The 17,662-nt window shown below is 36.6% G+C and overlaps 1 protein-coding gene across 2 annotated transcripts in view; it reads right to left on the minus strand.

Moving 5' to 3' along the window:
- The window catches only part of LOC107676763 (WW domain-containing adapter protein with coiled-coil-like), a 40,357-nt gene extending 25,525 nt beyond the window's left edge, over positions 1-14,832 (minus strand). For both annotated transcript variants that reach the window (XM_016471445.1, XM_016471444.1), the window contains exons 1-4: positions 14,603-14,832; positions 14,394-14,427; positions 13,412-13,598; positions 3,521-3,612 (exon numbers count right to left, since the gene is read on the minus strand). In XM_016471445.1, the coding sequence (XP_016326931.1) occupies positions 3,521-3,612; positions 13,412-13,598; positions 14,394-14,427; positions 14,603-14,643 (354 nt within the window). In that variant the 5' untranslated portion in view covers positions 14,644-14,832. The remainder of the gene's footprint in view (positions 1-3,520; positions 3,613-13,411; positions 13,599-14,393; positions 14,428-14,602) is intronic.
- Positions 14,833-17,662: the final 2,830 nt, after the last annotated feature.

The following is a 17,662-nucleotide window of genomic DNA, read 5'->3' on the forward strand; positions in this document are numbered from 1 at the left end:
GTTGGTCAAATCGCGGTAATCTAATATGGTTTTAATGATAATTAAAAGATGAAACGGTAATACTAACCGTTGGGAATTTTATCACGATTTATCATCAAACCGGTAATCGTTACATCCCTAGTTGGTAGATGCTCTGGGGACCTGATTATAGCACTTAAAACCTGAAAAAGTCGGCTTTTCATGATATGTCACCTTTAATTTGTGTTCTGAAGATGAACGAAGGTCTTACAGGTTTGGAACGACAACCCTATTGGAAAATGGCATCTCAGGAACCGCACGCCAGTGGTTTGCGTCTTACCTCTCAGATAGGTCCTTCAAGGTATCTTGGAGAGGTGAGGTGTCCAAGTCGCAACATCTTTCTATTCTATTTTAATTCTACTTTATCTATATTTATCTTCTTTTTTTTAAATAAAAAAAAAACAAAACAAAAAAACAACAAAAAAAAACACTAGCTTTCTATTTTTTCTATTCTATCTACTTGTTTTTCTTTGTGTGTGTGTCTGTGTGTGTGTGTGTATAAAATATATAAGTCGGGAAGTCGTGGCCTAATGGTTAGAGAGTCGGACTCGTAACCCAAAGGTTGCGGTTTCGAGTCTCGTACCGGCAGGGATTGTAGGTGGGGGGAGTGAATGTACAGCGCTCTCTCCCACCTTCAATACCACGACTGAGGTGCCCTGCAAGGCACCGAACCCCCAACTGCTCCCCGGGCGCTGCAGCAAAAAAATGGCTACCCACTGCTCCGGGTGCGTGTTCACGGTGTGTGTGTGTTCACCGCTGTGCGTGTGCACTTTGGATGGGATAAATGCAGAACACTAATTCCGAGTATGGGTCACCATACTTGGCCACATGTATGTATGTACATGTATATCCCTTGCTATATGTACTGCGTTAGGCTAACTGAGACTTGTCATTTGCACTTATATATTGTTGCTCTTTTGTTAGTTTTGACTGCTTTTATTGTCCTCATTTGTAAGTCGCTTTGGATAAAAGCGTCAGCTAAATGACTAAATGTAAATGTAAACTATCCCTTTAAATCCTGATTTATAAACACTACATCATCTGATAAAATCAACATACAGCTACACTAAAGAGCGGCTGTCTGCGGTGGTTCTGGCTATATTACTTCGTTACATGTAGCGCACTGCCTGCATCTGAGTAACAAAAAGTGCATATTAACAGATGAACCATGTTCATATTTAGTCCAAACAGTCAGTAAGCGACAGTTTTGTACTCATTTACTGACAAGTTGGCTGCAGTACGGCCAACTGAATGCGCTGCTTCTCTGCCGCTCACTGCACAGAATAGACGCTGAGAGTGGCGATACTGCGCCGGGAAAGCAGTACTGGCGACATCTTCAAACTGAACAATAGCTAAGGTTTATCCAAAAAAAGTTGCCCTGTAGATAGATAGCACTTTAGTTAAAAAAATCTAGACCTAGACAATATATTATATGGCCTACCATTCAAAGTTTTGGGGTTAAAAAAAAAATGTTTTTTTTTTTGTTTTTTTTTTAATTAATGTTTTTTTTTTGTTTTTTTTTTTGTTTTTTTTTTTTTTTTTTATTAATGATTTGATTCAGCAAGGATGCATTAAATTGATATGACATGTCAGTACAATGTCACAAAAATATTTTAAAACTTTTTTTTTTAATCATCGGTTTCCACAACTGTTGACAACTACGAACTGATTTAAACACTGATAATTAGAAATATTTCTTGAGCATCAAATCAGCATATTGGAATGATTTCTGAAGAATCATATGACACTGAAGTTATGGCTTTCGAGTAATGGCTGCTGAAAATTCATGCCATCAGAGAAATAAATTACATTAATATAATTTTTTATTATGCAGCATGGGTGAGCATAAGAGGCTTCAAAAACATTTTAAAAATCTTACTGTTTGTTTTTTTTTTGTTTTTTTATTAATGATTTGATTCAGCAAGGATGCATTAAATTGATATGACATGTCAGTACAATGTCACAAAAATATTTTAAAACTTTTTTTTTTAATCATCGGTTTCCACAACTGTTGACAACTACGAACTGATTTAAACACTGATAATTAGAAATATTTCTTGAGCATCAAATCAGCATATTGGAATGATTTCTGAAGAATCATATGACACTGAAGTTATGGCTTTCGAGTAATGGCTGCTGAAAATTCATGCCATCAGAGAAATAAATTACATTAATATAATTTTTTATTATGCAGCATGGGTGAGCATAAGAGGCTTCAAAAACATTTTAAAAATCTTACTGAGCACAAGCTTTTGAATGGTAGTCAATCTCTTAAATGTGACTCATAGAATACAATAACGTTCATTGCAGAACTATGTTCACTTCACTGCACACTAAACTCTGTCCTTGAAGACACCACAATTAAGTAGTACATATTTCAAACCATGAAGAAATTCACCTCTGTATGCCTGCCGACAGCTAGTTCTCGCCTTCATCATAATTATAAGGTTTAATACAAAACATTAAATCTTGGGAAAGGTAATTGAGCAGATGAAAAGGGTTTGATGAATGAGTTCATAAAGTAGGTGGAGCATCTCACCATCTTCATCCAAAGTGACCCCATAACATACAGAATGAAAGGCCAATTTAAACCAACAGAGGCACAAGGACAGTGATAAAATTTGGTTTCTGTGCCATTTCAATACTAAAAGATTTAAATTTTATGCTGGCTCACCAAAATTATGTGGATTTATAAAAGTAGCTTATGGCACATATATTAGATCCATTCATCAAGTTTGTTGAAATGAGCTAGATGCTTTCCAGCATATTTCACAAAATTACCACTCATATGACTATGGCTTGGCAGTCCGTTTTTAGATTTTAGAAACGGAATTCAATCCAATTTGGCTTTATTGCTGAGCAAAACCCTGTTTTAAATGATTTGCAATGCTGTAACTATTTTTAAAATCACAATTTTACTGAAATCAAACCATATGACGTCAATGTTTCAATGCCTTGAATGATGTAATGCTGAAAATGCTCTCCTTTCTGTGTTCTGGTAAAGGTAAGATGTGCCTTGCATCTCCCAAAAGAGCTCATATTATCTACAGTAAGGGGACAGATGGTCTGCACACAGGAGGGTTGCCACACAACCAGACAACACATTTAACAGCAAAGCCAAGTTTCAGCCAGGGATATTTTGTTAGATCCAAATAATGGCCTATAAAATAACATGCCACTTATTAGAAGTCTGAAATAGTTTAGCAGATCAGCCAAGATAAATGTTTTCTATTTTGACTGTAATGGTGCTAAATTAAAGCATCTTAATTGCTACTTCCAGTAAGGCAGTTATTCAAGATGATTTATGCAAAATTAATGGCACAAATAGCTATTAGGTTATCATAAAATGGTCTGATTTATTCAATAAACATTCATTCAATAACAGGCTGTTTGTGCCAAAGGGGCAAATGGTTACTGCTGTATATGAACAAGCTCTTGTTGTGTGTGTGCTGATTGCTACCTCATTTCAAGGTGCAGACAAGTTAGAGACTGTGGGACTTACCGTGTCTGATGATTTGTTGGGATTTGAATGAGAGTTGGAGCTGTGCAGAGAGCTGTGGTTATGGGAGTTCTCTTGAGGGGATATACTGGTCCCTGAAAAACGAAAAATATTGAATGTAAACATATAAACCAGTTTTGTCTATTTTTTTTTATCTATACGCGTCTAAACGAGTTATTACCACATCTAGATGATTAAAACAACTCTACTAGAACATTCCACTGCGACCTGCAGAACTATAAAGCTTCATAAACAATGACCCCATAATTCATTGCAGTTTACACTTTCTGCTAAATCAAGTATACATGACGCTTACAGCACTTGAGCTTTTTATGGCTGAATGATGCCAAGACATGAACACTTCTGGGCCTTTCTATCTGTTCCTGGCTTACTTTGATTCATTAGAGTCATTTCAGTTTGATCTGCACCAACTTGATTACACAGACAATACAAGCTCTCAAAGACTCATCTGGCAAGTGTTCATATAGCATGATTTCAATGTCAAAAAAAAAAAAGATGCCGAATGTACTGTGACAGACATATTGTGAAGTGATGGGGAAAAAAAAAAGTGGATGAATTGTATCATCAAATGAGTGTTACAGCACTGTTTAAATATCCAGCGAGGTCAACTCTTTATAACGCACTCAAAAGAGTGCAAACTAAAAGGTCTGACCGGTTTCTGAAGTAAAAATAGTGAAATAGGAGTGTTTTCAGATGAATTACGAGTGTTCAGTGATATTACTCATTTTGACAAAAACCTAATAATCAGCAGAGCTGGGGAAAGATGAAGAACAGCATAATGATTTTATAATACACCAGACTCTTAATGATATATCCAGCACACTCAAATCAGTAACTATCCATGAAAGATCACTCATGGTAAACAAACACATACTAGGCTTTAACTGATGATCAATTCGATGAGAATCAGACTATTATGATACTGCAGCATTTAGGTGAGACACACAGCCTGCTGGCTACCAGATTACTCTAGGAGCAATATGTCTTTGATGATCTAACAGTACACTAATAACTTTAGATAATGTTTCATAGGTTTTTTTTTTTTTTAAGTTTTATAGGTAATTAACTTTACTCACTTCAAGTAGAAAAGACAGGACCTGTTTACACCTGGTCACTTCATGCTTTTTCTCGAATCGGATAGCTATCTGATTTGGTAAAACAGCTCCATTTACACTTGGCCACATAAATGTGTTCTTAAATTCCTGTGCTATATGCAAATTCAACAGAGTTCACGTCAATGAAATCAACAGATATGCACTACATTTTTTTCAAAGACCTCAACAGGAGAGAGTGCAGCATCAGCACTGGAAAGATAAGTTAGTCTTACTACTTTTAATGAATGATTGTGTTGAGCGTCTGTGATTTACCTTCAGTTTAATTTGTGGCAGTTTGCACGTCAGCTTGCTAAAGAAAAACTCACCTCGTATGTGTGTTGCATTAGCGCTGCGATATCTGGCTATGATATGTCATATAGCCTATAACATGCTCTCACATATTTATTATTTTAACATGTTGGTAGGCGTAAAATTTACACATGTGGTTTCAACAACCAGATGCTTTTACACTTGTCCAGTTTTGTTTGGAATGGGTCTCAGACCACCTCCTGAAGAGTTTGAGCCATCGGATTTAAATCCGTATCGAAATCGTTTCGGAAGGCATTTATACCTAGGGTTGGGCATGGGAATTATCATGATAATTTTTTTAATATCAGTCAATATCGATAATTATCACGATAAAATGTCAAATCTTTATTTCCTTCAAGTTTAAAGTCAGATTTTTGTTCCAACGTGAAAGTTGTAGAAACCAGACCATTAATTTTCCTTAACAAAATAAATATCTTAATAGAAAAATTTCTTAGTTTCTGAATGTTCTAATGAGTGATTGTTTCAAATTAAGAAACAGGTTTGTGTTGCCTGATAATATTAATAATATTATTACTTTTGTCTCTTAGAAATGCACATTTGATAGTAGTAGCTTGAATTAGGATGCAGATGTAAATTTTTTGTTCATTATCAAAATCAGTAGCATCTGTAAAACTTGTAGCAACCTCATTTTTATATGGTGAAATTTAAATCTAAAGTTTTTTTTTTTAAGCATTGGTCTCCCATAGTAGCATACATTTAGATCATGATAAACAGTTAAAACCACACATATAGCACACCTCAATACCATGGTAAAACTACATTGTTTTTAGGTATTTGTATGAATAGCAGTAGTCTAAAAACATTTAGTATAAATGCACATATGCTATAGCTTAATCACAGAAAAAAATACTATAATTACAGGGCTCGCAAAATTTAAAAATACCTGGTAGCCCTTCGGGCAGGTACTCTTGAGATTTTGGTAGCCCGAAAATTAATTTAACTAGCCCAAATAAAAAAAAAAGACCTTTTTTTTTTAATATAGAAAATCAGATGTCAATCAAAAATATTTACAATACACAAATATCAACAAATATGAAGGAAGGAATTTTATTTCACTATTTACAGGGTATCTGCAGAATTTAAAAAAATAAATTTAAGGCAATTTATGACCCATTTTAACAGCTGCACAAGTAAAATGAACACCGTATGAGTGGGGTTGGACAATGTCTATGGTAACATACAGTACTGAGCCTTAAAATTACACGATTTACAGTTCAGATACAGGTTTTCACAAAAACAAATCTTATACAACAGCATTTCAGCCTTCAGACCATTTTTATGAAAAGGGATAAATCAAGCATATAAATTACTGTCAATTTAAAATGTATAAATATTACTGTCTTAATTGTTTAGATTTTTAGAAGGCACATTAACTTCTTTCTCATTTACAACTCTGTGTTTGCTGCGTAAAAACATGAGTTGATATTTGCATTGATCTGACCATAAACACCAAGAAAGGCTTGTTGGAAATGCAAATTCATTCTCTGCCACGAGGTGGCGCTTTAGGAGCTCTGAAATATTGCAGTTTCCCCGGTAACGGCTGTACATAAAGCAGCTCCGCGCTCATAAACGCTGCTTTATCAGGAATTATAGGTCAAATGAAATAAAAATGCCAATGACACGTTTCTGAGGACCTTCAGATACATTCAAATAAAGACATTAGCGCCGCGTTTTGACTTGAAACGTGCAGCGCTCATATTTATTCAATGACATCATTGCCTTTTGAAGTTTAATCCAGCCGTATCGCGACTCTTGTCTTTCCATCCCCAACTGTAAGACCTCTTGAAATTATAATTAAGCCATTTCTTATACCATTTAATGTATTTAAAACTTTATGGCCTTAAGTTTGATACTACTCACTTTAGGAGTTTTTAAGGACCCACGGGAGATCGGCATTTTAGATAGCCCGTCGGGCAGAGTGTTGATACATTTTGGTAGCCCGACTGGAAAACACAATAGCCCCGGGACGTTGGGTTAGCGATTTTGCGAGCCCTGAATTATATTCCATTACTCCTAAAATAAAATTTTATATAAATATCCCTCATTTCTGACAATACCATGGTGCAGATTTGTAGATTGAAAAGCCTTCTGACTCTATTCAGTTGTGCACAGTGTTTCTGCTGTTTGTCAACGTTGTTTCATCTGGCTTTAAACTATTTTAAATCACCGAGTCATCTGTGTTCATCGCCAAATTCAAGCACTTCACACTGGATCTCACAGCACTGTTTACTACTCACATGAGAGACTCATCAGCGAGTTTACGCATCCGCACAGATAAAACAGTTCGTGTGGCGCCTTTAGCAGTTTCGTTCCGCTTTTGCCACATAAACATTATATCGAACATTTATCAAACTCTTCAAATCATTTTATCGAGGAAAATTATATAGCGATAATTATCGTTATCGATTTATCGCCCAGCCCTATGTACACCTGGTCTTTTCATGGATAGCTGGATAGCTCTCCAATCAGAGAAATGCATGAAGTGACCAGGTGTAAATAGGCCCCTTAGTGTTTCAATGTACAAGAAAAGTCAAGAAAAATCACACAGCAAGCCCTACGTGACCTGCAATCTCCCCCTGCCAAACCACAAACCCTCACTGGGACATTTTAGCTGCGCTCTTACTACATACAGACGGCCCTCACTTCCTCGGAGAAGATGTGTCTCATGTGTTCCAGGAATAAGAGTGTAAAGTCACTATGAACATGGAAAATCAACTCAACTGATGTACTATGTCTCGATATACATGAAATCTAAATTTGCATTTTTGGGGTTTTTAGTCCATTCAAGCTAGCTTTGAGTTCATGTACTCCTTAATAGGGCTGGGCAAAAAATTCTATTTTTCGATTAATCGTGTTTTTTAAAATGACTCCAATTAGATGTCGACTCTCAAAAGCCGTGAATCGATCTTTTATTGTATTTCAGGAAACATTTAAAACAAGATCTGCTTAATGTAAATCTTATCAGCCTTCTCCACTAGATGTCACCCTCTTATTTACCTTGCGCAATGTTACAACAGAAAGCCTGTCATTCATTCCATGCTTATAGCGGAGATACTGTTGACAAGATCCAAGAACAAAGCAATGTGCGCGATTTGCAAAGCTCAGGTAAATATCTATAGTAATACTACGTATCTGCGGAAGCATTTGACATCACACCTAAGGCACCATGATTTCCGCAATGACTGAATGGCGCGACACACTGTTTTGTTTACTAAAGCGCGGACGACGCTTGCGGTGTTTTCAGCTTCTGCCGTCTCACTATATGATAGTATGAACACATAAATATCATCTCCAGCTGCTCTGAGAGTCACTTCATTAGCATTTTACCGTTTAATTTGAGAAAACTACCATCATATCACATACACAGCAGCTGCAAATTCCTCATGGCAAAAGTTTAGTTTAACGTGAAGAAACTTAAGACTCAATGTAACAACAATGCTACTACTACTACTAATAATATTTATAAATCTTTATTTTTAAAGGAATAATCACAATTGTTTTCTTTTTAATTTTAACCGTAAACCTCTGTTGTGCAGCACTTTGTTTGCCCAAAAATAAAAAGGTTTAATTTTCATTTGATTAGGATAAATTAAATTAATGTTTTATGCATTCATCTGATTACCAGAAAAATTAAGAACATTTTATAGGGGTTTAAAATACAGGCCTGTGGCTCTTAATTTCTTTTTATTATTTCACCATTTGTAAACTGAAGTTTACGGTTTATTTTTTAGAAATATCAATAGCATTTGCATTAAAACTATATTCACTGAATGTAATAAAAAAAATCAAGAATCGAAACAAATCGAATCGAGAGCTTGCAAATCAAAATCGAATCGGGACATCTGAATCGATACCCAGCCCTACTCCTTAACATGGACACAGAATGCCTTTTGTGTCAGGGAGAGTCCAGCCTCGTCAGGCCCAATCATCTCACACACCCGTTCACAATCACCGGAGCACTACAGCACCTGTTCAATAAAGCTCGGTTTACTTTACCTCTCCGTCCCTGGTCTCCTTCTGTACTGTGACATTTTGAAGATACATGCACAAAAAAGAACAGTCTCCCTGATCCAGAAACATAAACAAAAACTATGGATGACTCGCTACGATTTTTTGTCCAATCAAATACTCTTTATAAAGAGACTGTCCCCTCCCCTAAATAACACCTGCAGCTGATGAGCATGTAGCAAATCTTTTATCTATTAAGAAAAATTGGGGGGTAAAGAGCACACTGATATGTCCTAGTCCCATCCATACTTCCTGTGAATAAGAAATACACCTTGAACCACTGCTTTCCTTTTCATCCAAAATTTTAAAAAAAAGTGTGAGGAGCTATTTGACACATACACACTCAAAAACAAACCTTTGGAGTGGTAGAACAAGTCCGAACTAGCTACAGTTTACATTAACCTTTATGGAGGAACCAGAAAACCTTGTTTTGTGATTGCTTTAGGTGTACATGACAAAAGTTTAATATTCATCATCTTGCTTTTTTGTAGTTTTGATCAAATTAATCAGAATGTAATGATGCATTCAATTAAGCATTTTTATGTAGGTTATTCATACTGGTTAACTTGCATCAACAAATCATATTCAGCTAAAACTCCATTCCATCCACTGGGCTGGATTTTAATCTAGCCAGTATCAATTTGTATATCTCAAGATCAATCCTTTATGCCGTTTTCAGCTGTTGTGTGTATAAAACACTAAACATTATTTGTCGAGCACCTCCCATACAATAATTGGAAAAGCTCTGTGATTTATTACTTTTAATAAGAAACAGACTCAGCTTTCAAATTCTGCCTATTTTATCACCTAATCCAAACAAATTAACAAATATTTTGACTTTCTTTAATGTAACATGAGAGAAGGTATAAGGAAAGATAGGGAACTCACTAAAATGCGTAATTTCTCATGTCACTGTGTTCCAACCACAAAAAGACATCAACAAAAAATCCTGTGGACAAGTCACGTAATGCTACATTTTTGCCCATTGGTTAGGCCTCAGAAATTATTAATGTAAAATGTATGTATTTTTGATTAAACCCGTCAACAGAACTATTTGACAGCCACTGTTTAAATTATTATATTTCAACAATAAACTGGAGAAGAAAATTATATCATTAGAAAGGTGATACAAAAACTTTGTGCAATGTTAATGTTTGTATACAATGTTTTGAGTTATTTTAGTGTTGAATGTTGCACATAAAATTACATAGCAATTAAATGTAATAATTTGGGCTCTGTTGTCGATTTTAACTTTGCACATTATTATTGTGTAATTTATAGCATTAGATGAAAGAGATTTTCCTTAAGAAAATGTACATGTACCTGAAACATCCAAATGAATCTATATTCAATTGAATCAAGGGCAAAACTGAACTGATTCAAAATAACAATATATTCAAGCTAGAGATATGGCTCAGCTGCTTTTAGCATTTATGCTTATTGCAAATGCATATATAACATCAAACGAATTAATTATGCTGTCAGCATACTTCTATACAAGTTCTCCTTTTTAACCGCTTCGAGTGGCTCTTTAACAAGATGCAAGACTTGACCTATATAACAGATCTGGCAAATATGAATGATGGATGCAAAGCTTTTACACCACCAAGATTCATAAGATGTAGTACTAAAAAATAATGAAAACATTCTATAATGGCACAGAGCCAGGCAACAAATCAAGTAGATTCATCACTTATGAAGAATGAAATCCAAAAGTCTTTTTGAAAATCTTCAAAACAGAGAATAACATTCTCCTAACTAATGCAAATTCCCTTGTACAACATCTAAATTTTAAATAGGCTAGAATTCCTAGTTCAGGGAGATCTGAAGCAGTGTACACATTCCACAACTGTCTGATTCGTTTCAACGTATGCTGCTGTCACTGTTCAGTTAGATGATGCATTTATTTGGCAGCAATCTCATTATCTACTCGCTATCTAAATAAGAGTAGCAAATCAGCATGTAGTGATTAGATTCAACTGCCTTTATATGTAGCAGCACTATCTGGTTAAGACGTCTTGTGATGCAAGTAGATAAAAACTAATAGATTGACTGAAAAGGAATGACAATGTTTTATCTGAAGTGACTACATCAGGCAGGACTAAAAGCTGGTTCACACAAGGCATGATAACTATAAAGATAATGTTAATAATAACGACACTTATGACACAATAGACATGTTTCCATCACCCTGTTTTATGCACATTTTAAAGTATCGCATCAGAAACGTGATGGAAATGCCACATTTCGAATAAAAATCCCTTAATTTGCAAAAAAGTTTTTACGCTCGCTTGAGGTGGATTTTGACTTATGCAAAAAAGGGTTAATGCTAATTATGGGAGATGGAAATGCATTTGCCGAGTAAATTCCTCCATAAGCATAAAAAAAAAGTAATGTGACTTTGCGCGATGGGACGGCAAAACCTGACTAACCAGCAGACCGATATTGGTCCACAGCATGTGAAATGTTGTTATGGTCATTTTGAAATGCACATTTTGAAGAGCAGAAGTCTGTTAAAGTATTTCTATATAATTGCCTCCCAGAACTGTTACATGACTGCGTTCCCAAACAGCAGGCATCCACCATCGAAAGCAATGGCCGCAATTTATTTTGTTTCGTCTGCTCACTCTGAGGTGTAAGTAATTTATTATATATGAAAATTATTATATTCAGTGGCTTCTCCTATTTTTCTTAATGATATATAGTGCCAGTTTACCAGGAAGTGACGATTTTCTCTTTGACTCATTGGATGGAAACAGTGCTTATTTGCAAATGTTTTATGCAATATTTCAATTTGGCGCATAAGTTAAATTCACAACTTTGGATGGAAACCCGGCTAATGACAAATTTCAAAATTATTTGTTAACAATTGATGAACAATGAATACAGCCAACCAGAGTCCATCTGACTTTGACAAGCTCAAATATTTAAAGCAACAGACAACATAACTGCAGTGCTCGCTTATAATATACAGAATGTTAGTGTTTGTTGGTGTGGACGCTAATATAGTTATCTTACTTTGTGTGAATTTGCTTTAACTCAATCTGTGATTTTCAATATTAAGAAATCAACAATATTAACTGTTGAAGCAGAAGAAACGTATGTAAAAATAATTAATAATTAGAAAATATGGCATGAAATATTGTTTAAAAAAAAATTTAAATGATGGCAGTGAAACTCAACTAAACTGCATTTGCCAGCCTGACATTACATCATTAGATCAACCAAAATCTTAAGTTTGGAACAGGGCTCTCTCTTCATCCAGCCAATGGCAGACAGTGTTTTAAGGAAACCTTTGGTTAAATTTGGTGACACAGAGTTAACCTTAATTTTTACTGAAACCTTGTAAAATAAGACTAAGGCTTCTTCTGCCCATTCTCATACATTAGTTTGTTGATGTCAACATCTTAACATTTGGTAAAAGTATGAGGTAGTGTGGGTAAATCTTATGACCATATTTTCTATTTACGGCTAATTTTACTGCAAAATCAATCTTACAAGCATGGCCTATAAAGTGTTCAAAGACTCTAAGCTTGAGTTTTACAAGGATAAAGAACCCAAAACATAAAAAAGCGAAACATAAAAAAAGACACTTCGAAAATGTGTTTTTTGTCCATAAAACAAACATCAATGTTCACCCAAAGTATTTGGTTCCCAGCAAAATATTTCAAAATACCATCTTGTGTGCTCTGCTGAAGAAGAAAAAAAAAACATACAGGTTTGGAACAACTTCAGGGTGAGTAAATCAGAATTTTCATTTTTGGATCATATGTCTAAATATTTAACTAAACAATCATTCTAGCCAAACTGAAAAAATATGTCCTTACAATGTTGCCAATGCCAATAACATTAGGCAGATCTTGCTACAGAAGCAAAAAGAATTCTGAAGGACAACATAATATTTTAATGATATGGAAATAATTCTCAATCTAGCACAATTTCTGATTTCAGAAGCTTGTGGTATTTCAAGCCTGCTCATCTTTTCTGAACGATAAAAGTCTTCAGATGTAGAAAGCAAAAATGTTCCTGAAAAAAAAAAATACTGAATACTGAAAAAAAAAAACTCTTGTGCTTGTACCTGATCTGATAAAAAAAAAACATTTATAGAAGCTGAACATGAAGAGAGATAGAAGCACACTCTGCTCACAGACCAAGCATTAAATTTTCCTCTCTGAAATGGCATAATTCATAAGGTTGGATTACAGGGTGCTTGAAGTTGGTGCCACTACCGGAAGTGTGATTTCATTGATGTGATGTCTTTTTACCCTAAAGACAGCAATCTGATCACTTTATACATTATTTATCTGACTAGCATTTACATAGAAACACTTATGGACTAATTAAGGCATGTAAGATGTGTTATCGACCTAGGCATCAGTATCAGCCTCAGATCTGTGCCTCTTATCAAATGATCAATATGACTCCAGGTCTCCTCTCTTACCTCCTTCTCTGTCTCTCCCCCGGTGTGGATTGGTGGTTTTTGCTCTGCCATGGCCAGTGCTGTCCATGTGTTTGTTTTCTGGACTGTCTGATCGCCGCAACATCTTGCACGGTGGAGTGGCGTCGTTACTGTCACGCATCTTCTCATGTCGGTGATCAGGGTGACTCTTGGATGAGTACTTAAGAGTCTGTCGAAACATGACATTCCTACATTGAACTCTGCTGCACAATTACTCTCTCTCACATGCAGTGTACATGAGAGCTGGTTTAAAGCTGGTCTACAATGGTCATTAGCTACCTGACCAGCTCATTTATTGCTGATCTAAGATGATATACCGGCTGCTGACCAGCTAGCAATCATCAAACATGTTCCAAAACACGACAATACTTCATAGCACGATAATGTTTATCATTACATACTTTGTACATCACGTCAAGAATAAACTGAGCACAGGAAAGCCTATAAGCATTACAGTTCTACATATAATTAAGCATCTCTTGATGTTCTAGATTTTAATTTGAATCGTTTTATTGGGATTTGGTTGCACTCTCTAGCAACTAGTTATCAAGACGACTGTTTATAAACAACCTCGTACCACTAAATTTGTATTTACGTATACAACCGTTTCTTTAAAGTAGCATATTTTAAACCCTGAATTGATGATTAAAAACATTATTATGTTGGTAATTTCGAAGTAAATCGCTGTGGCACACAGGCCTGTGATGTAAGTTAGCCACTAGCGAGCTAACGTTAGCCTGTTAAAGTTGCTAGCGCTCTGAGCGCATTTAAAACATGATAAATTCGACGGGCAGGCGACTTATGACAGCACAAATTTATGTTTACAGTGTATTTGTGTGTCATTTTAAACCGAACCTGGTGATAAAGAGGCACTTTTCGCTGTGTTTTACGCACAGAGGCCTAACTTGCTTCAAAAGCCTGCACTAGATTTACCCCATTTTAATCTTATTTGTTTCAGATCTACCTGATAGGGCTGAGAATCCCTTCGGTCGGTGCACCTACAAAATAAAATAAAGAGACAGAGGAACAGTTAAAAACCATCTGAACGGATAGTGGCAGAAATTGCAACAGCCGAATCGGCTTCCTTAAGTTTCTACTTATTTTGGTTTAGCTAAAAATGGCGGATTGTCAAAGCGGAGAAGGAAAATCGGAGTATAAAATAGAGCTCTTTACCCATCGCCGAGTCTCGGTTGTTTCCTTGCATACATTACCATCAATGCCGTGTTAGTGTGTATGAAGTAGATGTGAAAGATGGGCGACTTATTTTATATTTGGAGTGGGCTAGCGACGACCCGATCGCGTATATTATTTCAATAGTTCTGGCTATTGGAGTCGCCCTTCGCCTCTGCTAGAGCGCCCTCGGTCCATCTCCCACTCACACATACGCAGAAACTCTGCCCCTATCTACAGAGCAGCGAAACTCAGCCTTCCTCACACACCTCAATCCGGGTTATTCCGGGGCTCGCTTCGGCTCGACTCGGCTACTGTCGGGTCATTCCGGCCACTTGTTTGAATTGGTCTGAAGTAGCGCATGAAGTAGGAATCTTTGTGAATGTTGGCAGTTTTTTGAATAAAAATACATTGCGCTTGACGTACTCACAGAAAAGTCTGATTTACGATTCTCACTTCGCGCTTTACTCCAGCTGTTGAGAAACATTGCGTTTCAGTGGCTGGAATTTAAATCCAATCATCTACTGACATCTACTGGACATGTGGAGCCAGTGCATGTGCATGTCACTGAGACGAATGCAGAAAGGACCTGATGCATTATGACTCACTAGCTGCGTCCCAAACTGAAGTGCGTGGACTCTTTTTTATTTTTTTGTAATGTTCAATAACATAAGAACATTGTCAAGGAATTACATACAAATACATATAACAAAACAAAGAAAGGAAACAAAAATATTATACAAAAAACAAAAGATGACAAGACAAGGAGACACAAGAATGCACACATTACCACTATTAAAACAATAACATACAAACATTAATATACAGGGAAAGCTTTTAAATACATGTATTTTCTTTAAACATTTCTTCATAATATTTTATAAATCTTTGGGATTTTTTGTTATTTATATAACTAAGAGATTTAAGAAGTGATATTAATTCAGTTTTAAAATGGGGATAGGATGGAATATTATTTGCAAACTTTTGTTTATGAATAAAGAATTTGCCATATAAAATAAAGAAGTTAACAATATACTCTAGGGGTCTATTTTTATCATCAATATAATAAAAAATAATGTCTTTTAGACTGAAAGAATAAGTAACATTGGCCGAATCGAATATATAGGAGCCAAGGTCAGACCAAAATTGCTTGGATATTGGGCAATCATAAAACAAATGTGCAAATGTCTCTTCTGATTGCTTACAAAAAGCACGCATTCCAAGGCCGATTGCGTCACCGTGGCGCAACGAAGGCTGACGTATTTCGAAAGCGACTTCAAATGCAAAATGAAGTGTACCCCCTTGTCCAAATCATAGACATAATAAATACCTAGACGCCTCATTAGCGCTTTGAGCCGTTGCTGCGATACGTCAAAGCGTCCGCCATGTTTGTGAAGGCAAGACTGCCTTAAAAATAAATGGAGGTAAACGGAGGAGCTGCGGGTTTTCTGGATAAAAACACGATAACGTTTACATTTATCAACCGATTTCAGAGGCTTCTGATCTACATGGAGTTAAAAATAACTCTGCCTCCAGTTATTTAGTTAGGTTTGGAAAATAAATTTTCGTAAGAAATTAACACTTGCATTTTTACAACACTATAAGTGTTGCAAAGGTCTCTGTATTCAGACACTCTTAGGTAATAGAGTGATATTGCTATGTGTTGGACTATTCAATGACTGTGGACTGTTACTGCCCCCTTGAGGAATTACGGAGTATGCTAGAATGCGCTGTAAAGTGCGTCATAAGAATCATCAGTTGTTGGTATAAATCCGTAGAGTGTGGAGTGCACGAGTTTTCCTCATTTCTAGTGGTGTTTAATCGTGTGCGTGCATCTAAAAACCCACACAAACACGCACGTTTGTACATGCTAGTGGAATAAATCTTCTGTGAATCAAGAAGCATCTTTGTTGCGTTTTGACCAGACGTACCACAGTGATTAATTCAACCCGAACCACATTAGTAACTACAGTACAACATTCTTCAAACCTGGCATGATTGGCAAAGGGAATTGCAACACCTTTCCCAAATCACACTGCCACGCTGCTATGTGAGCTCCCAGTTGGATTCCCTTAACTGTAGTCGGCAAGTACATATTTTCAGTGATCCTCCGAAAGGGCATATGGATCTGTAGCAAACTTGCGCACAGAGGATACAAAGGGAAGTGTTGAAGTAGCCTTCCTCACAGCCAGGTCAAGAGTAGCCCCTAAGCGCCAGTTATCTGTGCCTCGACTGGAACTGTGTGCAGCTCTTACAGGTGCACAATTAGCTTCCTTACTAGCTAAAGAGCTTACTCTGAACATTAAATCCTTTGTACTCTGGACTGATTCCACTACAGTTCTGACATGGCTTCAGTAGGAATCCTGCCGTTACAAAGTATTCGTGGGTACCAGAATTGCCGAAATACAGGAACTTACAAGTGCACACACCTGGCGGTATGTGGAATCCATCAATAACCCAGCTGACTACATTACTCGTGGGAAGACTCTGAAGGAACTAGCCACAGACAAAACATGGAGACAAGGACCAGATTATCTTTGGCACTCGCCCTGCTACTGGCCCATTACCCTTGACATAAGCACATCTGAGAATCCTGTTGAATTGAAGAAGCTTACTTTCTGTAGTCACGTAACAGTCGTTGATGTTCAGTCCTTGCCTGACCCACAACAGTTTAGTAGCTTTAAAGCCTTAGTTGAAGCAACAGCACTTCTACGCCACGCGGAAGCAGGTAACAAAGGGGATCCTTCAGCTGAGGATCATCAATCAGCAGAAAGAGACATTCTAAGGAAAGTTCAAATTGACAGTTTTCTCGAGGATTTCGACTTTCTAGTCGCAGGTAAACCAGTACCGTCCTCTAGCCGCCTTATAATGTTGGCACCCGAGTATGACAGCACAATGGGGCTCATCTGAGTTGGTGGGAGACTACGCCGCAGTCTACAATTGGATGCAGATGTTGTCCACCCAATTGTTCTAGATCCATCCCACAAAATAACCCAACTTCTCATTCAGGACATAGGCAAAGAGCTGCATCACCCTGGTTCGGAACGGGTCTTTGCAGAGCTC

This window comes from Sinocyclocheilus anshuiensis, unplaced genomic scaffold (assembly GCF_001515605.1).
Source record: "Sinocyclocheilus anshuiensis isolate Anshui unplaced genomic scaffold, SAMN03320099.WGS_v1.1 scaffold576, whole genome shotgun sequence".
Lineage (NCBI taxonomy): Eukaryota > Metazoa > Chordata > Actinopteri > Cypriniformes > Cyprinidae > Sinocyclocheilus > Sinocyclocheilus anshuiensis.